At 35.9% G+C, this 22,752-nt stretch overlaps 1 protein-coding gene across 1 annotated transcript in view; it reads right to left on the reverse strand.

Annotated features, from left to right (window-relative positions):
• FRRS1 (ferric chelate reductase 1) overlaps positions 1–22,752 on the reverse strand; it is a 55,421-nt gene continuing 32,669 nt past the window's right edge. Inside the window, exons 7-16 of the mRNA XM_036883875.2 lie at positions 19,896–19,994; positions 18,476–18,623; positions 11,879–11,992; positions 10,399–10,511; positions 8,796–8,882; positions 5,667–5,764; positions 5,354–5,412; positions 4,377–4,520; positions 3,206–3,267; positions 1–3,128 (exon numbers count right to left, since the gene is read on the reverse strand). Of these exons, the coding sequence (XP_036739770.1) occupies positions 3,036–3,128; positions 3,206–3,267; positions 4,377–4,520; positions 5,354–5,412; positions 5,667–5,764; positions 8,796–8,882; positions 10,399–10,511; positions 11,879–11,992; positions 18,476–18,623; positions 19,896–19,994 (1,017 nt within the window). The 3' untranslated portion in view covers positions 1–3,035. The remainder of the gene's footprint in view (positions 3,129–3,205; positions 3,268–4,376; positions 4,521–5,353; positions 5,413–5,666; positions 5,765–8,795; positions 8,883–10,398; positions 10,512–11,878; positions 11,993–18,475; positions 18,624–19,895; positions 19,995–22,752) is intronic.

Genomic DNA, 22,752 nt, shown 5'->3' on the forward strand with positions numbered 1-22,752 from the left:
TTTTACATGTAAAAACTATGAAAGTTTAATCAAACAGCAACCATATCATCAACAACATGCACAAAGCACATTTTGCTGACATCACTTTGTTCATTCCTCACAACTGCCCCACAAGATGGACTTTACCAGTGAAGGAGTAAGGCTCACAGAAGGTAACTGGCTTGCCCAAGGACATGCAGCTTATAAATCCAACATGCATAGTCAGGTCTTCCAACTCCATTCCCTGCACTCTGACATACACCACCACATTTATGAGGATGGGCAGGGTGGGGAGAGAGCAGAAGGGAGAGTCAAATAAGGCTCCAAGGACAAGAACCTAACAAACTAGCTTTTGGCAGGAACAGAGGCACAGAAAGGGCATTCTAGGCAGACAACCATAAGTCACCTGGATGCACAGATGAACTTGGTGGATACTAGGCAAGGAGAAAAGAAGCAAGATATGGGTAGGGACAGCATGTATCCTAACCAGTTTTACAAAGAACTTAGAACACTTTCTTTCATTTCCATTTATAATGAACTATCTTAAACAAGGACCTTTGTTCTTTTTCTTTTTGCCCTGTTTAACCAGAGTACACAGATAAAAAGAATTCAACCAAAAGCTACATGTGCCCCTAGACCCTCCCAGCTGGCATCTGCTGCATCTGTCTTTCGCCACTGCATCCTGGATGGGAGCAGGATGTGGAAGGGACAACTATCACTTAAAACACATTACAGCCAAAAATCCTGATAAAAATCAAGTAAGCACTAAAGTGAATTTGGTTCATTTATCTGATAATCTATGCCATAGGCTACCTGTGAATTTAAGATTAATCTCCATAGACCAGAAAATAATAAAAACAAAAATAGCTTCAGTTATTAATGCTACTTGAATTATAATTTTCTAGAATTTGTTCCATTTTTTCCAAAAAACATGTTTATTTTTATTTTATAGAGGAACCCATCTGCAAGAAGAAAACTTATGATCTTTGCTCACTATTTAGGGCAACAATGCTGAAGACATAAAGGCATTTAGTTAACTATTACTTCTAGCAAAAGAAACAAACAACAAAAAAAAACCCAGATTGTTTATTTAAAAAACAAGAAGAAAAATTGACAGGAGTGAAGAATATGCATTTTCAATCTGTGGATATCAACCACTCTTAAGCAGAAGAATCATAATTTGATATTAATGAAAAGTTTTGGTCTGCTAAGATTTGACAAAGACAAATGACAAAGACTTTTTAGACAACTCTGCATATCAGCTGATAATATATCAAAACTGTACTAACAGATGAATTCTGGAAAAAGAAAAAGTTAAAATATCTTAGCCTAAGCACTGGAAATCCAGAAAGTTCATGTATTTGAAAACCAATCACACCAAGGCTCATCTCCTTAAAATAATCTTTCTTTGTCAAATATCAAATTTATTTTTAATCAAATATCAAATTTCTTAATTTATTAAGAGAAATTTACTAATCTTTAACCCCCTATAATTGAAAACTGGAGAAAAATATTTTAGTACACATTTAATTTTCTTTTTTAAATAAATACATTCAGAAAGAAAATTTAGAATATAAGTAGCCTGGCACTTTTAGAACTTGAACACAGAAAGTTCACATCTCAATCCTAAGCTACTTATTATAAATACCTACATAAGGAGAAGAAACAAAACTTTCATATCATTTTGCCCAGTAAGATTAAATACACAGCCAAGGCTATTATTTACACCAGACAGAAATTAGGCCCTTGATCCAGCAGAAACTATAACAATCAGAAAGTACACCTAAAAAAATAAAATAGGCCTCCCTAAAATTTTTATTTTAAGAATGTCCTGTTTTGCTTTTTCCTTGCTTAAGATAGTTGTATTCATTTGTTACAGGGTCAAAGGTATGTTACAAAGAATCATGGCTACAAAACATACAGAAATGAAACCAGAAAATAACATTAGTCCCTAATTTCAGTTTCTAACCGATAACCCTGACATCCAGCTCCCATCGAAAAAAAAAAGGCAGGAATTTTTCAAAAAAAGATTAAGAGTTGGTGGATCTTAAAGAAAATGTCACCCTTGATACTATCTTAAGTACTAAAAATGAAATCACAGCACAAGGGAACAAGAACAAAGCAGTACTTTGATATTGTGGTGCCACCCATTGGCTAGAAGTCCTCATAGCAAATGGGAGACCCAACAGGAAAACAGAATTTACTGGAATAGGTAGGAAAATAACACTGATTATTCCAATTCATTACAGCATCAGGAACTTCTAACAAAAGAGAACCACCATAGTATTTATTACTACAAAGAAAGAGAATAACTTAAATATATTCATAAGGGTGAATTTTATTAATTTTGAAATGCAGGCCTGTAATTTCCAAAGGCTAGGACTTAAATCTTACAGTCAAAACAATTAACATATAAAATGCCATTGCAGCTCTGTAGCTGAATATATAAAGTCTTAAGCAGACATTGCACACTTGCATTTCATTGTTAAAAAATTATAATATTCATAATATATTTAAATGTTAATGAAATGGAGTTGGCCTCACTTTCACCCTTACCTGAGAAGTAACAAAATATACAGAATACTCAAAAATGTAGCTTCTCAAAAGTCCTAAGAAAGACCATTAGATAAAAAAAAGTAGTAAAAAATTTAAAAAGTAATTTTTTCTTTGAAGTACCATAGCACCTTTTACATTCCAAAATACATTTACTTAATACAATCTCCATTTTGTCCTATTGACATCTTTGCTGTTTTTCCAAATAGTTCGTCATGAAATGCTAACATTCTTAAAATCTCAGTGTAAAAAATATTTGAGAGTCATTTCTCCACAAGTACAACCTTCCCTTGATACATAAGAGCTTGACATTAGTTCATAGTCTATAGGACCCTGTTGAATGTTGATCTCCAAAGAACCAGACTTCAAAATCCATCTATAGACATGGTCTGGTCATCCAAATTAGAATTCATGAATATACTCCAGGCAGTCAGTACAGGCTTTAAGTTGCTTTGGCTTGATGATAATTATCACCTATTTGCAAAGCCAAGGTCTTTGCTTGCTCATAGATGGTTGATTGCAGATAAGAATATAATGAGAAAAGTCACATTCCCACAGACATAAACTGCTAACACCACCTTTTTAAAAGCATGACCCTGAAAGAAGAAATTGAGATATGAAAGAAACTACTATCATTAAATTTATGTCAATAAATAAGAAAAGGAGGACTTACTTGTGTTTCAGCTACAGTAAATGACTGAAGGATCTGAACTCTATCATCATCCAGTATCTCAACTGTCAAGAACAATAATGTAAGTTTGTAAGTCCAGTGAGTATACAGGTAACTGACTCAAAAAAAAAGCCCTGATTTGTAGCATTCTGATTTTCACTGGTACGTATTCTCCCATTTCAAGCAACCAAATGTTGTAAACTTCCTTAATATTTAAGACTCTCACAAATTTGGACAAGATAGCATGGCACACAATCATCAAGGGACTTAAAATATGTCTCTTCTCCTAGTCAATAGATACCATATCAAAGTCCTAACAAACCAAATTTTAAGTACATATGTTCTTCAAACAGCAAGCCATAAACCAGTGGTTCCCCAAAAGCCCCATCTATGTGACCCTAACAAGAACAAAAAAATAAAAGGGTATTTATCACTCTATTAAAAGCTGCCCAAGCTCCTAGATTCACAGCATGTACACTAGACAACAAAGTGGTTTTGTTTTTAGAAGGCCACCTTTACTTATCATTTGGGGCATTGAAAACCAGATAAGGCACAAAGAACATGGCCCAGAATCCAAGCTAGTTTAAAATGTCACCCATTCTCTAGTAATCTCTCCCCCCTAATGGCTATAGGTCTCTTGACCCTGTCTAAGGCTCATTTGGCACTAAGATCAAAACAGACTTGGCCTCTGGAGAGCTCGAGCAAAGAAGTCCTTCCTATCTGGGCCAAGTTAGCTAGCTAGATATGATCTATACAGCCACCTAAGTAATAGCACACAGAGAGTTTGTCCAATAGGTAAAATCGGTCTGCAGTTGTGCCCTGTGTTAGCTTGGAGCGTCTCCTCTTCTTCCACCTCAGAGTTCTCAGCTCCCTGCTTTCGGGTTTCTCAGCTAGCAGTGGCTCCAGGACAGACTAGCATGCAAAGTCAAAACGAAGACTTCTTCCCGCAAACCTAAAATCTTCCCCTTATATTTTCGCACAAATTCTAATACTAATGAATATAAAAAACAAAGGCAAAAAAATTTCTACAAGTTCTACGGCTGACTGAGTCACCACGAAAATTTTTAGTGAGCTACCATGTAATAGTCAACCATAGTACTATTAGGAAACTAATTATATTCTTATAGTTTGTATAAAAGTAATTCTATGTAACATGGCATTTTGAGGAAATCACCTTTCCGAGAGAGTCGGTAAGTATGTATCTCCAGAAGAATCTCAGTCCCAACATGCCAAGCTACAAATCCAATCATTGCATAGGTTTTCCATGGGCCAGGAAGACACAGTCCTGGTAAATCCATTCCCAGGAACATTGCTGCCACTATATTTATAAGACAGAAATATATATTCAAATGTAGTTACTACCAAGAGAGGTAACTGTGAGTGTGTGTAGGTGTGCATCACATCGAACATCCTAAAAGAGTTTATAAGATGAATTAGATTAATATTTAAGACCAAATAGTTAGGTTAGCTTTTTTTAATTATAAGACTTGAAAAATTCAGATGAAAAAATAATTATGATCTACCAATTGTTAAAAAAGAGGCATCCAAACTTTCCAAAAAGTTTTAAGTGTACAACATAGGCAACCATTGCTAACTATACCTACCCTCCCATGAAGAACCCCCACAGACTACAACACTGTGAGAGTAAGAGGTGTTAGCATAGGTATTTACTATGTAGAGCCTTGAAATATATTGGACAGCCATACTTAACTTTTTAAAACCACCCTTCTCTGGAAGGTACCATCCCCATGGAAAGGACCCAGAGACAGAGAGCTGGGACACCCACCTCCACCCACTCCTCCACCCCAGACCACCTCAGCCCAACTCGTGAATGACCCTCAACTTGAACTGCTTACATATTTGTCCATTAGCATAACTTATTCTGCTGGCACAAGTGAATACTTGAAAAAAAAGTCTTAACAGGGAGTTTTTAAAAGTCATTTTTAAAACCTTAAGCTTCAAACTAAAATAATGACTTAAATGGTTACCTCTAGAAATTACTTCCTGGATTTCAATGTTTAAGGCTGATTTCTCCTCAACAAGCAATTACTCCAATTACTAATGCATCTAAAAATCATTTAAGCCAAATTACAACTTGCAGTATAAACAGCCAGCAATTATATATGAATAAGTGGCATCACAATTACTTACCTGCTATTATTCTAGCAGCTGTTCCCATACTCCAGTGAGTCCAGTTAAACATTTGCCTTCTACCAAATAAAGAACCAGTCAGTGTTTTTAAAAGTGATGGAACTGCAATTAATTCCCCAAAGAATAAAGAGCATGCAATTTCCCTTATTGCCTAGGAATTGGATATCTGAAACACATTTTAAAACCTCTTAAAGTAAATATAATCTATCACTGTATTTTATGAAATGCAAAATGTTTCAACTTGAAAAGAACTTAGTTTACCAACTAACAATATCCCACATTACGAGCATTCTTATATAAAAGCTGTAAGTACCTTGGGTCATATACAGGTGGCCGGAAGGCTGCCAAAAGAGGCTGAAGAACTGCTAAAATCATCACAACACAACCAAGATACGGGTGATAACCTGCATACTGAACAAAGTTGTATCATTTTAATGGTCTCGATCTCATCTATCAATTTAAATCCTCAAGTTATAAATAATACACACAGATAAAGTGTTTTTCTGTAGCTTTAAACATTTAATAATGATAACAATAGGCACCATTCACTGAGTATCTACTCTACACCAGGTGTATACTTTACATACATCATCACTGATGCTCACCATGAGGCTTGACACTTATCAATATCCCACTTTTAAAAGGAGGGGACTAAGCTCAAAGATACGAAGTAATATGTCCAAGGCCACACAGGGTGTAAGTGCTTGTGGCGGAATCCATGCACAGAACACCGCCTCTCTTCCCCGTCGGGATGTTAGATGATCTCCAACACCAGTATAGCCATTTGCAGCTCACCTAGGACTAGTTAGTATCCATGTGTTAAGAGCAATCATCCCAATGTATTGTAACTATTTGTTCAGACATCTCTGTTCCCTGCGATGAAGGTTCTGTTTGATTCTTTGTAACTCCAGCGCTTAAGCACCTTAGTCACTCAGCAAGTGTTTGCTGATTAAATGAATAACCTGTATAGTCACTATATTAAAAACTTATCTCCTCTGTTCAGAATGAAGTTCTAACCCAAGAAAAAACATCAAGTATCTCAACACTTTAACCACATGCCTCTCAGTGACGTTGCATGCCTGCTCAGAACAACAAACAGTTGGGTTAGACTACTTTGCACAGTCATTTCACCTAAAACCTAAAGATGAGAACTAAGATAACGCTCTAACTTTGACCTGTTTGGATGGAGGGATATGACCATCTGTTGTCACTGACTTCCATGCTCAGGCAGGATCTAAAATCTGTGATCTAGAACAAGGATATAGTGGTTTCTAAGCCATGCTAGGAAGCTTTTGTAAATAGGGACTAAAGATGACAAAAGAACACTTCCAAACCATGGACTTGGTCACATACAGATAAAATTATAGCCAGTACCATGGAGATGGAAAGCGACTCTGTCCAATAAAGAACAGTAACAGCAGCAAGAAAATCCTTGTATGTGCTTCGAGTGTGCTGGGGACTGTCCAGTGTGTTTGCAGGCCACTGACTCTCAGCTCCCAGGAAGCCTATGCAGTAGATACTATCCTATCCCCATTTTATAGATGAGTAAACGGGAAGACAGAGAAGTTAAGTAACTTGCCCAAGGGGTCCCAGGTAATTGAGGACATCTGGATTTGAATCTCAGTAGTCTGGCTGTAAAACTGTGCTCTTAACCTCTAAACTATCCTATCCATAAACTGCAAAGACTACAAATTACAGCTCACAAAATAGGTGTTTTGAACACTTGTCCCAAATGCCTGGATAAAACAAGGTTCTGATGTCTTGATTCTTATGAGAAAATCTTCATAATTGCCTTTAAAAACAATAGGTGACCAATTTATAAACTATCTAAAAAGCAGGAGAAACATTTCCTAGTAATATCTGTGACCCAAGATCCATCAATATAACTCCTTGTGGCAATAACCCTAATTAAAATATTAAATTTTGACTGGCTATAAAACTGGAAAAGTAAAATGGCTCTGACCTTAGGTACATCACTTATTCTCAGTAAGCCTTATTCACTCATTCAATAAATATTTCCTGAGTTGCTGTTATGTGCCAGAATCCATTCTAGGTGCGTAAGATACACCAGTGAACAGAGCAGTAAATATCCTGACCTTCATAGAGCTTACATGCTAGTGTGGAAGGCAAAAGAAAAAATGTAATAAGTAAGTAAACTATATGCAATACCATACGGTAAAGAGTGCAACGGGAAACAACAGAGCAGGGCAGGGCACTCTGGGAAGCTACTAACTGAGCAGGACTTAAAGAAGTGAGGGACTAGAGGAAGCAGGACCAAGGCAGAAGGAAGTATCTTTGCAAAGACTACAATGCAGGAGCGTGTCGGGTGGCAGGCCAGTGTGAATGCAGTGAGTTATGGGATAAGGAGAGGTTGCAATCAGTTCGAAGTACCTGGAAGCCTAATCATAGAGGTCTTTGGAAAGATTTTGGCCTTAACTTTGAACAAAATTGAGAGGCAGGGAAACTGATCTGGAGCATAGGAATGATATGATCTGACTTACATTTTTTTTTAAATCACTCTGCCTTCTTGGTTGAAAACATACTGTGCATTGACCAGGGCTGAAGTGGAGAGACCAGTCAGGTGCCTACTCAAACAGTCCAGGCAAAAGATGATGCTGGCTCAAACAAAAATAGTAGTATCAGTGATGGTGAGAAGTGTTGTATTTTATTGTAGAGTTAGTGGGATTTCCTGATGAATTTATATGGGGTGTATAAGAAAGTAGAGTTAAGGATAATTCCAAGGTTTTGGCCTAAGAAAGGAACCACCAACAGCTAACATGGGGATGCAGCAGGTGGACCAAGACTGTTAAGAAATATCAGGCATTCCATTTTGGATGTGGTAAGCTGAAGATGTCTTAGACATGTAAGTTGAAGACCTAAGTAGACGGTTGTACATGTGAGTCTCAAGAAGAGAATGGTCTAAGCTAAAGAGGTGTAAGCTTGATAAGCATTTGAGAAAAAGCCTCAGTTTCTTCATTCGTGATATGAGATTATTATCAATAACTACTTCATTTGAGGTTTCAATTTGATAACACACTTAAAGCACTCTGCACAACTGGTCCCATAGGTGGAATGCAAGTCCTGTTAGCTTAGTGGTAATCAGAGCATTAGAGAAAACCACTCGCAGTGCTCACATTCCTTCAGTTCCACACTTTGACTTTTCACCACTCTACAGTGCAAAAACTCTGAAAGCTATATATTGTGTACATAACATTTGATGCAGCCTAAAAATATATTTCATTACCAAGTAATCTGCACTGACATCCTCACTCTATGCCTGCCCTCCAACTGTGTGAAATAGTCATCAGATGATTTAAAAAGGAATGAAAGAGATACATACATGCAGAAACATCTTCTCATCCACCATTTGGGAATAACATAGCAATCTCCTTCGAGATTAAAATGAATTTCTTTAAAAGCATCCTACTTAAGATATACTTACCCAACTCCAGCCACCCCTGTAAATAAATGGCAGAGCAAAAGCAATGCAGGTGAGGGCAGTAGTAGTGAACATGAGCATCCGATGGATCTGCAAGGATGAAACGTCAAAGTGAGATGAGCATTAACTACATAGGAAAAAGGAGCTGGTGTTACTGTGGTGAAAAGGTCATGGAGGGAGATTCACTGAAGGCACATGCATTCCTCTGAGATCCATCACAGTTTGTGGTCAGTTAAAAAAATATTTTAATGTACGACTGAATTTTAAAGAAAACCCTAAGCTGCCATCCTCATCAATCAAAAGCATTTGTAACGACTTCACCTGCAGAGACAGCAGGCATGGACATTCTACACACAGAGCACACTTTTAAGTTCCCCCACCAAGCGCAGTGCTACCCCAGATACAATGAGATAGCAAGAAAACAGAAAGTACTATCTCCCAAGAAGCTTGGGATATAATTGAGTAGCTGAGAGAAACATATATACAATGTGCAATTCATCGTCCAAATGAGAAGAATATTGAGTGAAAATGGGCAGTTAATTGATTATGCCAGGATACTGATGCAAACCAAAACTATCCCAGGGAAAGTAGGGTACATCACCACCTTGTATATGTATGTCACACTATATATATAGAGAGAGATACAGTTTTAAAGGCAGTAGAGGATTTGGACTGGTGAAGAGGAGACATAGAGTTCTCCAATTGGCAATATCCACATGATGAGATGAGAGACAGAGAGAGCAATCAAAGGCAAAGACAGACAGGAGCTAGGCATGTAGCAGTAGTGAGAACAGATAAAACAGATTGCCCCTGCCAGCCAATAGTGAGAGATGATGTTAGATAAGGTAAATCTTAAAGGTTACAAATTTATATGAATATGAAGCTTAAGAACCCCCTTATGAAGTCAAAAACGTTCCAACAAGCAGTATTTTTTCTACAGACATGTACATTGTATCTCAACACATACTCATTGATCTTCGCTATATGTGCAAATATCTATACTGCATAACACATGAAAGATAAGGTTTGTTTTGCTTTGTTTTGAGGGGTACTTATTGACTCTTGCTCATTTATTATGAAACTGCTTCCTCAGCTCAGCATGAAAAGAAACACTTCTAGTTTCTCTTCCCAAACATATAGGAGACAGGTGATCCTGACTGGTGAGCTAAGGATAGTCTAACATGCAGTGGCCCATCACCCAGGGGACAGACCTCTGCTTGGAAATGCAGTGAGCACCCACTGTTTCTTCTGCTCTCCTGCCCACCTTGACCCATCTGTACTCAGTACAGTAGGTGAATGATATTCCAGCCTCTCCCCAGGCAACTATACACATAAGTCAGGATCATCTGGGTCCCAAAGTCTTTGTTACAAAGGGATGCAGATGGCCTTGATATATTTTCCAACCCAGTCTGACCCTTCACAAAGCTGTCTCTATTTTGACCTCCATCAAGTATTTTCTAGGAAACCAAAGGGCAAAAAGAAATTATTAGGATTCCAGAACTACAATTATAACCACAAAAAAAGAAAGAAACCCACTTACTTCATGTTTTCATGTTGAAATGTTCAAATAATACAGAAATTGCATTAAACTTTTTCTCCCACCTACCTGAAACCAAGCTGCTTCACCAAAGAAAGCCTCTGACAAAACAGGTTTGAAGAACCGAGCAATGAGTACTCCTATGCTAACAGTAGTCATCCATGCCACAAACATTAAGGCACCTACAGGTAAGAAAGTACAATGGTTGACATCACAAACAAAGTTGTTTCTTAAATGACCAAGCCAAATGCTCAGAAAACATAGAATAGCCAGCAAAATACATCCAAATGAGCACAACCTAAAAACACCCTATGTATCATAGCTTTTACTGCCACCATTTCTACTCTTAATACCTAAGGCTTCCACAGTTCCTATTACATGCCAGGCATTGTCTCTAAGTGCTTTACAAGCATTAGTCTAACTGACCTTTATGATAATCCTATGAGGTAGTTATTATTATTCCAGTTTTTTGCTAGATGGGGAAACTGAAAATTGAGAAGTTAAGTAACTCACCCAAATTTACAAAGTTGGGATTCAAACCCAGTCTCCTGTCTGGCTTCAGCAACTGGCTTCAGTTCTTTATATAGCCTGTCTATATAAAATATACATAATATATAACTGTCCTCAGTTATCTCAGAATCTTCTCACATCTCACTCCAATAAAATAATGCGAAACAAATAGGCACATTATATCTGAATCCAGTTAACATCAAACTGGAGTTACTACTAGAAGCAAATTAACAACAGTAAAGTTATTTTCAAGCATAACTGTGATAACATTTATTGAAACTACTGGAATGGATAAAGGGAATATACCAAATAAGGAAAGTTCCCCAAAATACGAATAATTTTCAAAGTATAGTTAGCATGCACTACACAATTCCCCTCCTTTAAAGTCTCATCTTTTCAGCAATATGCCAGGCTACTTTTTAAGTGGAACCAACCATTCGCCTGCAGAACCAGAACACCTTAGAGCCTTGTTTTCAGGCTACTACTCTTACAACTGGGTTCCTTTCAGCATTTTAAATATAGGATACCGAAGTATACCACTGAGCACTTTGTATTCCCTCAAATACTTGTACATTGATCAGTACAAGTATAGATTTCCAGAACAAAACTGTATCTTTGAAACCAAACTACTGTCGAACAATAAAAATCACAAATCATTTTTTTATTAATGTTTATTTTCATAAATGGAATATTTAAGGCTACATAAAGGTCACATTAATTAATCCAGTGATGCTCAATCCTGGCTACAGTTAAAAACAACTAAGATAGTATTTTAAAATTACAGATGTCTGAAAAGTTCCATTGATTTTAATGTGCAGTGAAGGTTAAAAACCACTTTATTATCCCTACTCTTCATTTCTAATCAAAATTAGCAAACATTAAGCTAGATACTGCTACCTATAGATGTTAACATTTAACAAAGAAGATTTATAAACATTTCTTAAATTATGCCCATCACCATTCCAAATCCAGCTAGCACTGAGTCCCCAGGTAAGTTTATTCCCCAAAGTAGTAATATACTACTACACATGTGACTTACCATGAGCCTTCAGAACGAGTAAAGAACGGGATCCTCCTATGTTCTCTGGATAGGCTGTCACATCATGTTTTCCATAAGTAATCAAAGGCTGCTGAAAATGCTTATAAATACGACCTGAAATTAAGAAAAAAAGAATGAAGAATTGGTTCCTCATAAAAATTACAGCTTTTAGGCAGCTTTACATAAGCCATTTATTTAAAATAAATGGTAATAAAAGAATGGTTTGTGATTTTCATTGTTGAACAGTAGTTTGGTTTCAAAGGTACAGATAAAAGAAAAGAATGGAAAGACAGTGGCATGGCATGGGAACAAAATGTCTTAAGGCAATAAATAAATAAATGTTAAGAGAGATGTCATTCATATGCAAAAGCAAAATAAACATATGTGCAAGTACACATGATCTTGAAAAAAATTAAGGAAATAAGTTAGCCAATCAAGAGATAAATCAAAATGAGGAGTACGAATGGAGACGTTACAGCAAAAGAAATGGTGGTATGCAAAAGACCAGTTAAACAATGTTAAGTCAAAATAATTACTATTAATATGAACACAGATCATTGAAAATGGCAAATATAATTCTTGAAAAAGAATATGTATAAAAGAAAATATAGAATCCTAGATAAACAGAAATTAGGCCTGGAAAAAGGACAGAAAAGAGCACTTTGATGCTATATTATTTGGCATAAAGTCAATCCAACCAGGGTTTGACTAACAGACTAAAATCCCAAATAATAGTGATGTAAACAAATTGAGGATATTATATTACATTATTATTTACTTTGTATAAAATTAAACCTGTGAGTGTACTAAATTATTCCAATTAGTTTAGGTATGTATGCATGTGAGTGTGTACATATTCTTATTCTGGGAACCTATCTTACAGAAATACTCACCAAAGATGTATGCACAAGAATGTTCACAGAAACATTTTTTATGCTGACCAAAGAAAATTTAAACAAGCTAAAATCATAAGGAGAATAAGTAATAAATTAAGGAACAAACAATATTTTTAGAACATAAGCAAGTGTCCAAAGGAATAAAAATAATTAAGAAATTTAACATAACAGATATATATGTCTTTGTCCCAAACAAGTAATAAGTATTAGACTATAGACTATATCCCAGTAATTTCCAGAAAGAAATTATTATATATAGGATATCAGTTACATTATCTATCCAAAATGCAACAAAACTAAAAATCAACAATAAAAAGCTAGGAAAAAATGGTCCACCCAGATATTTTATAAAGCTACTTTTCTAAATAAACCTTTGGGTTAAATAGGAAATCAAAACTAAAATCACAAGTTTTCTTAAAAATGAATAACAATGAGATACTTCATATCAAAACACATGTGATGCAATCAAGGTACTATTCAAAAGAAGTTTTTATCATCTTAAAAGCATTTCCTTTCAAAAACAACTTAAAGCATTGAAGTAATCATTTAATCCAAGATGCATTTAAAACAACAAAATATAACCTTGGAAACCTGAAAGTAAGATTGATTTAAAATAAAGGTGGAAATTAACAAACTAGTAAATCTAAAAATCAAAAAAATCAAGTCTGTAAAAGCCATTAAAGCCAGTTGAATTTTTGGCAAGTCTGACCACAATATAAAAAGAAATATCACAAACGATTATTAGCAATGGAAAGAGTGAAATAGTTGTTGATATAGAAGATATTCTTTAAAATTATATGAAAATGGTACATACAACTTTAAGTCTGCCAAAAACATTCCAAAATCTAAATGAAACGGATGAATTTCTGGGAAAATCTACAATTACAAAACTTAAAGGAGTAGTAGTAATTCTGGAAGGTAGTACCAACGGAAATATTTGGCTGACTAAAAAAAATACTTCTATCTCTAAAGACTTAACTTGTTATGTGGATGAGCTCTATCATACCATTAAAAAAATTTTTTAACTTTACAAATTCTTATTTATTTACTCCTAGAGTTCATTCTGAGATTAGTCTAACACTAAAACAAAAGCTAGGCAGGCATGCACACACACACACAAATACATACAACCCACAACCAAAAACCAAAATCATTTACAAATACTGGGCAAAAAGCTTAAATAAAATGTTAGTGAATCAAAACTGGGCATGAAGAGAAAATAAAATATGACCAAGCAAGGTTTAGCCAGGAGAGTGAGAACTGTTCACCCTTCAGAAATCTATACAAGTAATCATGCAATATTTTCTCATTCCTGCCTGAAAGACATCTGATGAAATTCAGCATACATTCATGGCATGAACTCTTCATAAAGTTAGGAATATAAGAACATTTCCTAAAACAAGAAAAGATACCCACCAGAAAAATACAACATACACAACACAACACTGAGTATCAGAAGCATTCCCAGCAAAATTGGGAACAAGACAAGAATGCTTGCCATGTCACCACTGCCACTCCACATTTTTCTAGAAGTAAACAATGCAATGAGACGAGAAGGAAAATGAGGTCTATTAACCCTGTCATGATTTGCATGAGATACAATGTTTATGTAGAAATCCAAGGAAATCCAGACGGCTAAGTCCAAGATAAACATTCAAAAAATCAGCAACTTTCCTATGCACCAACAAATTTACAAAATGTAAGAAAAATAATACCATTCACAACAGTTTGTATTAGAAATTTATAAAATAGCTAAGAACAAAGTAACAAAAATTTATAAGCTCTATATGAAAATATAAAGAGAACCACAGGAACTGAATAAATGGAGTATCTCAATATATATTCCTGGGTGGGAAGACTCACTATTGCAAAAATTATCAGTTATTCCCCATGTCAATCTAAAATTCCATTCCAATTCCAATCACAACCCCAATAGGATTTTTAATGGGGTTTGACAAATCACTTCTAAAGTTTATGTAGATACACAAGAAAGAGGCAAGAATTCCCAAAAAAGAAGCCAGGACAGGACTCTTGCTCTATCAAAATTCATAATGTATTATAAAGCCATAGTAATTTCAACTAGTGCAGTAATAGACAAATAGATCAATGGAAAAATAAACTAAAATATAAGCTTGATTTACTGACAGATCTTTAGTATATGATAAAGAGGCTGTGAAGCACTAGAGATAACTGGACTATTCAACAAATGGTGTTAGGACATCTGGTTATTCATTTGACAAATACTATTATACCACAAAAATCAGATAGGAAGATCAGAGACAAAGCAGAAAGCAAGAAGAGTTTCCCTAATGAATATTTCTAATGAAAAAAGAGTGTTCAAGAAGAAAGAGAAAACAACTATCAGGAATTACAAAAATGTCAAAAAGGAAAAGATAAAGAAAACTATTGAAAATGACAAGAAAGGCACTGACGAATCTAAAAAGACTGCTTTGGAAGAGTGATAGATGAAAAGCAGACAACATCCCCAACAGCCTGTGAGTCAAGTGGGAAAAAAAGTTTTTCCAAACTTTGATTCACTGCAGAGCCATGACCTAGGCAAGAACTTAACCTTCAGTAAAGCAAAAGTCCATTATAATTTCGGAGTTTCGTCACATGGCCCCACTATAATTTTGGAGTTCTGCCTCTGAGGCACGTTGAGTTCATGATTAGTACAAGACTCTATAGTATTATGTGACCTATCGTATTCCTGAATTATTGAAATAACAGGTCATTTAATAACAGGTCTCTGGTTCATTAATTATTTAAATTGGTAGATTTCCTAATTGTGAGTTACTTACTCACCCAAGTGAGTTCTATCTTTCAGTTCAAACACTCAGCATTTCATATAACTACTTATCTCATGATCAGACAATGTCAGCATTCTGGGGGGGAAAATAGCAGTTAGAAAAGGTTTTAAATGGGTTTTACTAAAATTGGGTACATTTTACATTTATATGGGCTACAGAGATTTTATGATTGCTTTGAAAAATTGTTTCAACCTTACAAAGTCTCAGTGCTTTTAAGTAAAGTGAAAACTTATAAATGGTTCACATACATAGAACTGGATAACAGAAGAGACAATGATTTATGTGGTAACCTCATAAATCATTGAAATATGAGGTACTTTGTTCCTCAATACAAAGGAACTGGAAATGAATTCCCTGGAGCAGTAATGTCTAGGTTGGTTTTTTTTTTTGAAGCTTTGTTTTGTTTTGCTTTTTTGCTTTGCACTCCACCATTTAAAAAGAAACAATGAGTCTGTACCCCAATATATGTATATTGTAACTAACAAACATATTCATGTATTATTGTTTCAATACATTATGAACACTGTAAATAAAACACATGAAAATAGAAATTTTTTTAATTAGATAAAATAAACCTAAATGGGAAATTCTAGTATTAGTCCCTGTGTCCCCTGGACTGCCTTCCAATATGTACCTCTTACTTGGGAAACCTTGTCCTAGAGCAATAAATTATCAGGTCACTGAACACAGATCAACCACCTGGGATGTTTGTTAGGAACACAATCCAAGCCTCAGTAACAGAGATTCAGTGGGTCTGGGATGGAGTTGAGGAATCTCCATTTTTAGCAGTAACTCCAAGTGGTCCTGAAGAAGGTTGTTTGAGCATCATACTTTGAGAAACACCACAAAAGACAAGGTAGACATTCCACCATGCCATCAGCACAGCAACACGAACAGGAGAGGAAGATAAAGCAATTCTCTGTTCTGCACATGTATTATCAATGAACTAGGCTTGTCTGGGGGGCTTTTAGAACTACTACTTAAAATGTTTCTATTAGATAATATGTTCCAATTTCCACAGTGTTGACCTAGTAGAAATCTGGGGCATTGCCATACACCCACACACACACACTTTAACATGCAACAGAATTCATCCATTAAATGAAATTGCTTTTCTTTTAAAGTATAAATTTTTTAAGTATAAAACTTTTAAAAGTATAAATGCAAACTGTTACATTCCCTAGCAATTTAAGACTTCCATTTGAGTCAATAATCATTTAGGAAGCCACTATAACATGCTGGGCACCAAAGGAAGTAATCTGGTATGACGGAAAGGGCATGACTTTTGTCATTGGAACAGACCTGGTTTTAATTTTTAACTCTGCTACTTGTTTGATTTTGAACATGTTAGTCAACCTTTCTAGGTTCCAGTTTCCTTATCTCTAAAATGGGCAATATAATATCTATTTAACCTCTGTGAGAAATAAATGAGATGTATATAATGTACAATAAGTGATTGCTACAGTAACAAACACAGTTACCTGTAATATAGTGATGTCTGCTTAAAAACACAAATATTTGACCTTTTCCTCATTAAAAATTCAGTTCTTACATTTTCCATGTTCAAAAGTGTTGCATACTTGGGCTTTGAGTACTCACAAGAGAGTTTGGGTTCAAATTCCAGTGATTTTTACTTGTCTGGGCAAATCACTTAATCTCTGTAAGCCTCAGTTTCCTCCCAGATAAAACAGGGATATTAATAGTTCATACATGGTATAGTTTTTATGATAAAAATGAAGTGCTTAGGCAGTGACCGGCACTCATTAAGCACTAAGTAATTTTATTTCACTATCATATAACCAATAAATGATTTTCAAGCCATATTTGCTGGTGCTGGTTCTAATAAGAATACACAATTTGACTAAGATAACTCCACAGATCAACTACAACTAAAAAATACTGAGTAGATATTTTATCCTGCCTCAAAAACTTTCTGTCTCCATTTAATCTATAGTACAAAATCTAAACCACATGAAGAATATGCAAAGCTTCTCACAATTGTGCCTTCACCACATTTCTGCTCTTCCTCTATCCCCTAACCCTCCGTTTGATATGCCCAGCTTCTCCACATTTCCAAAGGAGGCTATATTCTGAAAGTTTAGGGTCAGCATTATCTCCCAAGCAATGAGTCAATAAATACTACTACCCTTGGCATTTCCTGCCATTCTTCAAAACATTATTAGCCAAGACCTTCAACAAAATCTAGTTATTCCTATTAATACGTGTTGCTGTACTTACCAGGGCATCTTAAAGAAAAACTAAACATTCAAACCCATAAAGCTACTTTAGGCTGCATCTGGCATCAGATTCACTTAGAAAGATGCGGGACAGGAAGCACAACCCACCTGCAGGGCACTGTGAGGCCCTTCCGTGGGAGGTCTCATAGCAGTTTACACAACCACCCAGGAGCTATTCTCTTTACCCCCACCCCTCCACCTTCCTGGAGAAACTCAGGTTAGAAAGCTCCTATGAGATTCATGTCAGACAGGTGATCCCACAGAAGGCAATATCTCTTGCAACAACCGCAAAGTTACTTCTTACAGGATCCCTGCAAGAGATCTGCCAAAGACAACACTCAGGGAAGCCCGAGGTGTGGCTTCTTACAGGTGTTTATACTTGTTCCTGATCCAAATGCAGTTTACCAGCCAGAGTCATTTTTATTGCAAGCATGTTGCCTTATAACACAGTTGACAGTACTTTTATCTAGTTTCCAGGAAAACAAAGCTAGAAGGTCAACCAAAGACAAATTGTCAGGCAAAATGGGTATGGCTTTTGATAACTCTTTACCCACAAATATGTATCTTAAAAATGAGCAATAACAGTAATCTCCAGAAAAGAGGGAAAAAGGAAGAAGAGAGAGAAAAAAACTTGATTGTTTTTATCAATATACTTACCATCAACAGCTGCACCAGCTGCTAGGAAAATATAGTAGCTTGTATTTAGATTAAATCTATTCTTAACCCCAGGAAGGGTAATATTTCTTCTAAAGGAACACTGCATAACACCGTCCACCAGCCTCCAGGCCATATCCTTAAGAGCATCCTACAAAAACACGCAATAGGTCTTCTCAGCACTTTCCAAAGATTTCCTAAAAATATGATCATAGCCCTGTCCTGTTCAATTTCCTTTCTCTAAGATCCTTTGTGCATGTTTTGTCTACAGTGTTGCTGTTTTTCCATCTCCTCTTTGAAGAATCCAAGAAACATTTTCTCCCAGTTTATTTGTCTTTATCCCAGTTGGCAGAAATATTATTTTTACTTTGAGTCAGAACCCCCCAATTCCTCTACCTGGGTTAGAAACTTTGGCAGATGTACTAACTCTATCTGGCCACTAATACACAATCAAAACCCATGAAGAAATAATGAGCAAGAAGTACTTCCATGGCCCAAATGCAACATACCACTGGGGAGAAGTGCCAGCCCCACCAGAAAGCTCTGCCAAGAATGTGACATGTCATCAGACGTAACTACTGCTTGATCACAGCTCATTGGTTTATCTACTGCCCTGTGCAAAAGACACCTCCCTGCCAGAAATAGGCCACCCTTGCCCAGATGCCAATGAGGGGGCTTGTGAGACAACTAGCCACAGCTCTGAACCAGTCTTCACCACATATGCTCCTCTCACTGGACAAGAAATCCTTCGGGCCACTGACATAAGTGTCTTAAACATCTGCCTGTAAGCTTTTAAAAAGGGCCTGATGCTTTGACCACCTTAACAAACCATAAAATATTTTTTGTAAGATGCAAAACAAGGATTTATGTGACACAGGCAAGAATACATTTCTCATTTCCTTCCAGAGAAACTTGCCTAGGGCTTTCTAAAGTGTAGAAAAGGAGAGAATGTGGGTGAAAGGGCACAAATTTGCAGTTACGGGAGATGACTAAGTCTAGAAATCTGATGCACAGCATTATGACTATAGTTAATAATACCACACTGTATGCTGGATATTTGCAAAGACAGTTGATTTTAGGCACTCCCACTCCAAAAAAGAAAAAAAAAAGGTAACTATGAGAGGAGATGGATATAGTAATTAGCTTGATTATCATAATCATTTCTCTATGTATAGGAATATAAAATCACTATGTTGTACACCTTGTATACAATTTTATTAAATATGTATAGTAAAGAAATTTTTTAATTGCAAAACAATGACTCCCTGATTATTATAAGAGAGGAACCCAGCTGCCAGGCCCCTACTTGGGCTCTGCCATTAACTGCAGGTCTGTAGCTATCTTGCAGCACAGCCATGCTCAGTCAGCCACACAGCCAGACGAGGACAGGTCAGGTGGAGGTGCCCAGAATTTTCACACCTACCCCAGAGTCCATCACAGGGTGGCTTCGCCCCATCAGATGGGAAGGTTTTATGTGCACAGTCTCACCTTCACGAATACACACATAAGCATCATCATCACCCTGAAAAACAATTGCCAGTGAGAACTTAGAAGAATTTGAACATTCTGTTTTTTAAAAAGTCTCTAATGAAATCGATTAGTATTTGAGGCTTTCAAAACAGAATTTACTGACAATCTTGAAGGAAACTAGGAATTTTGGAGAAATGGCTGTCCAGTTTATTAATTTAAAATAATTTTGTTATAATACAAAAGCAAATACATGCCAATAAACCCATCCCTAATTGAACAGTACTGTGAATACTTCTGTGTATATTCATCCAAGCCTATCTGCATTTAAACCCATCTCTTCATCTCAAATGGGAATATATATACATTTTTCCTATGTTTTTTCACTTAAGTCATCGTGAACACTGTTCTGGATATTTCTTTGTAAGTAAATATCTATGTCCCTAAAATTTTCATGACTGTCAGTGCACTGCATTATGTTAGGTTTTGGGGGTAACTTCTGAGATGGAAGACACTATAATCAAAAATGCTAATATTGTACACACTCTATAGATTTTCTATTACATGTTGAGACCAATGCCTGAGCTCAAGGAGGCATTTTTTGTCAGCCTAATTCTTATCTATCCTTTAGTCTGTAATATCCCTTTGCTCCAAAAGTTGAATCTTATTCAAGTGACTATCAGAGGCTAGACAGCATCTTCAAAGTACATTCATTTAAGTGATAGTACAAATGAAAAATCTGGACTTTAAGTTATTTTGTATAGAGCTTGTTCTTTCACCTATGCTAACTTGTTCTCCATAAACTGTCAACGTATTTTATGTGGTTTAGTCACTAAATTCTTTAAACAAGATTCAAGAACTAAAAAGTTATCTATCATGAATTTTGCTATATTCTAACATGTTTTAAATTTGTTTTTTAAAGTCCCACGTCTGAGAACTCTGAAGCACATACCTTAGAAAGCAATTATTCACCATTAGCATCTGATATTCAAATCAGAACTAGCTAAATTCAAGATAAAAAATTTGGAGTTGTCATTATTTAAACCAGGAACTGACAAACTATGGCACACGGTCCAAATTCAGCCTGATGCCTGTTTTGTACAGCCCCTGGACTAAGAATGGTATTTACATACCTACATGGTATTTTTTTAATTAGAAAAAGAAGACTATTTCATGGCAAGTAAAAATATATGATATTCATATTTCAGTGTCTGTAAATGAAGTTTCATTGGGACACAGCCACACCTGTTAATTTACAGATTGTCTGAAAGTGCTTTAGCATCAGAGTTGAGTAGCTGCAACAGAGATGATATGCCCACAAATTCTAAATTAGTTACTACCTGGAGTTTACAGAAAAAGTTCACTGATCTCTGACTTAAACAGCAAAATGAGTTCTCTAGGATGTCTATTACCAATGAGGCATAAGAATTCTTTTGTTATTTACAAGAAATTCTAATGTAACAGAATGGTTGACTTTGAGGCAAACTGATGCTAAGTCAGCTAACATACTAAATCATTATAAGCACACCTTTCAAATATTGGAAAGCATGACAGGAATGGAGAAGAGATAACTCTCATTTCTCACTACTCTATAATGAAGGGTAAGAGAAGGCGCTATTCCAGCCTTAAGCTCCAGACAGTTCTATAAAGCCTGGGGTGAGAATATAGAAGCACACATGTAAGAAGTTCTACAAAATCCCTGAAGTGGACAGAACCTCTTTCCCTGATTTGTTCCTCTCGATTCAAGATTTAGAACACACTCTGTGAGAAAACATTGTGTGAATATACTTTGTATATATTCATCCAAACCTATTTGTATTTACACCTCTTAAACATTGTGTGGATACTGTGAGAGGAATACAGATGACTAGATGGTCCTTACAATCAAAAACTATGTTTTAATGGGGGAGAGATAACTGTAATAGTACGTGAAATATGATAAAACAGATTTAGACAAAGTACCATGGAAAGACAAATTATGTAGGACCAAAGGATTGAAAAGCTTATGGGAAAACATAGTAATTAACTAAGGCTTAGAGAATAAAAAACTTAAACCTGTGGGTAAGGAAGAGCTGGGATTAAGGGGAAATTTTCCAGACTGAGGAACTTCTGGGATCAAAGATATAGAAATATTTTTTTAAATGAAAATTTTTAAAAACTGATAGTTATGTTAGCTAAAACATATACAGAGTAAGGCTGGAAATTTAGAAATTCCAACAAGGACTTTGAAGAATTTTGAAAGCCATGCTTATGAAAAAGAACATTTTTATTTTAACTACTAAAGGTTCACAAAGGTTTGGGCTCTAGGATTGAGATGGTCTCAGCTGTAGCTTGAGAAGGAACACCAGTGGCTGTTGAAAGATGACACAGAAAGGAGAAATCAGTGTAGGCAGGAGTACTGGTAAGGGGTTACTGCAGCAGTCAAAAAGGTGAAAATACTTTTTATATTTTTCAAAATACTTTTATTACAGAAAGGTGTAAGCTAAGTCAGAGATAGTGCCAGTGCAATCAAGAAAATGAAAGAAGTATGTACAAGACAGAATCAAAATTATCTGGAAGATGATGGCAGTGAACATGTAACTACCCAAATCTTGACTTCTAAATACCACTCCTATTTAAAGGAAACAGAGCTCCCTTGAGAAATTATGAAATGCATGGAATAAGATGATTGGAGAACATGTTACACCAGAAAATAAGAACATACTCAAAAAATTAATAGAGACTTGGATCAAAAGGGGACAGAAACCAGCTTGAATGGGCTGCCATTGGCCACGTTTGGGTCCCTATGGGTATTTAAAAGAACGATGGTAATA

Source organism: Manis pentadactyla, chromosome 4, assembly GCF_030020395.1.
Source record: "Manis pentadactyla isolate mManPen7 chromosome 4, mManPen7.hap1, whole genome shotgun sequence".
In the NCBI taxonomy this organism is placed as follows: Eukaryota; Metazoa; Chordata; class Mammalia; order Pholidota; family Manidae; genus Manis; species Manis pentadactyla.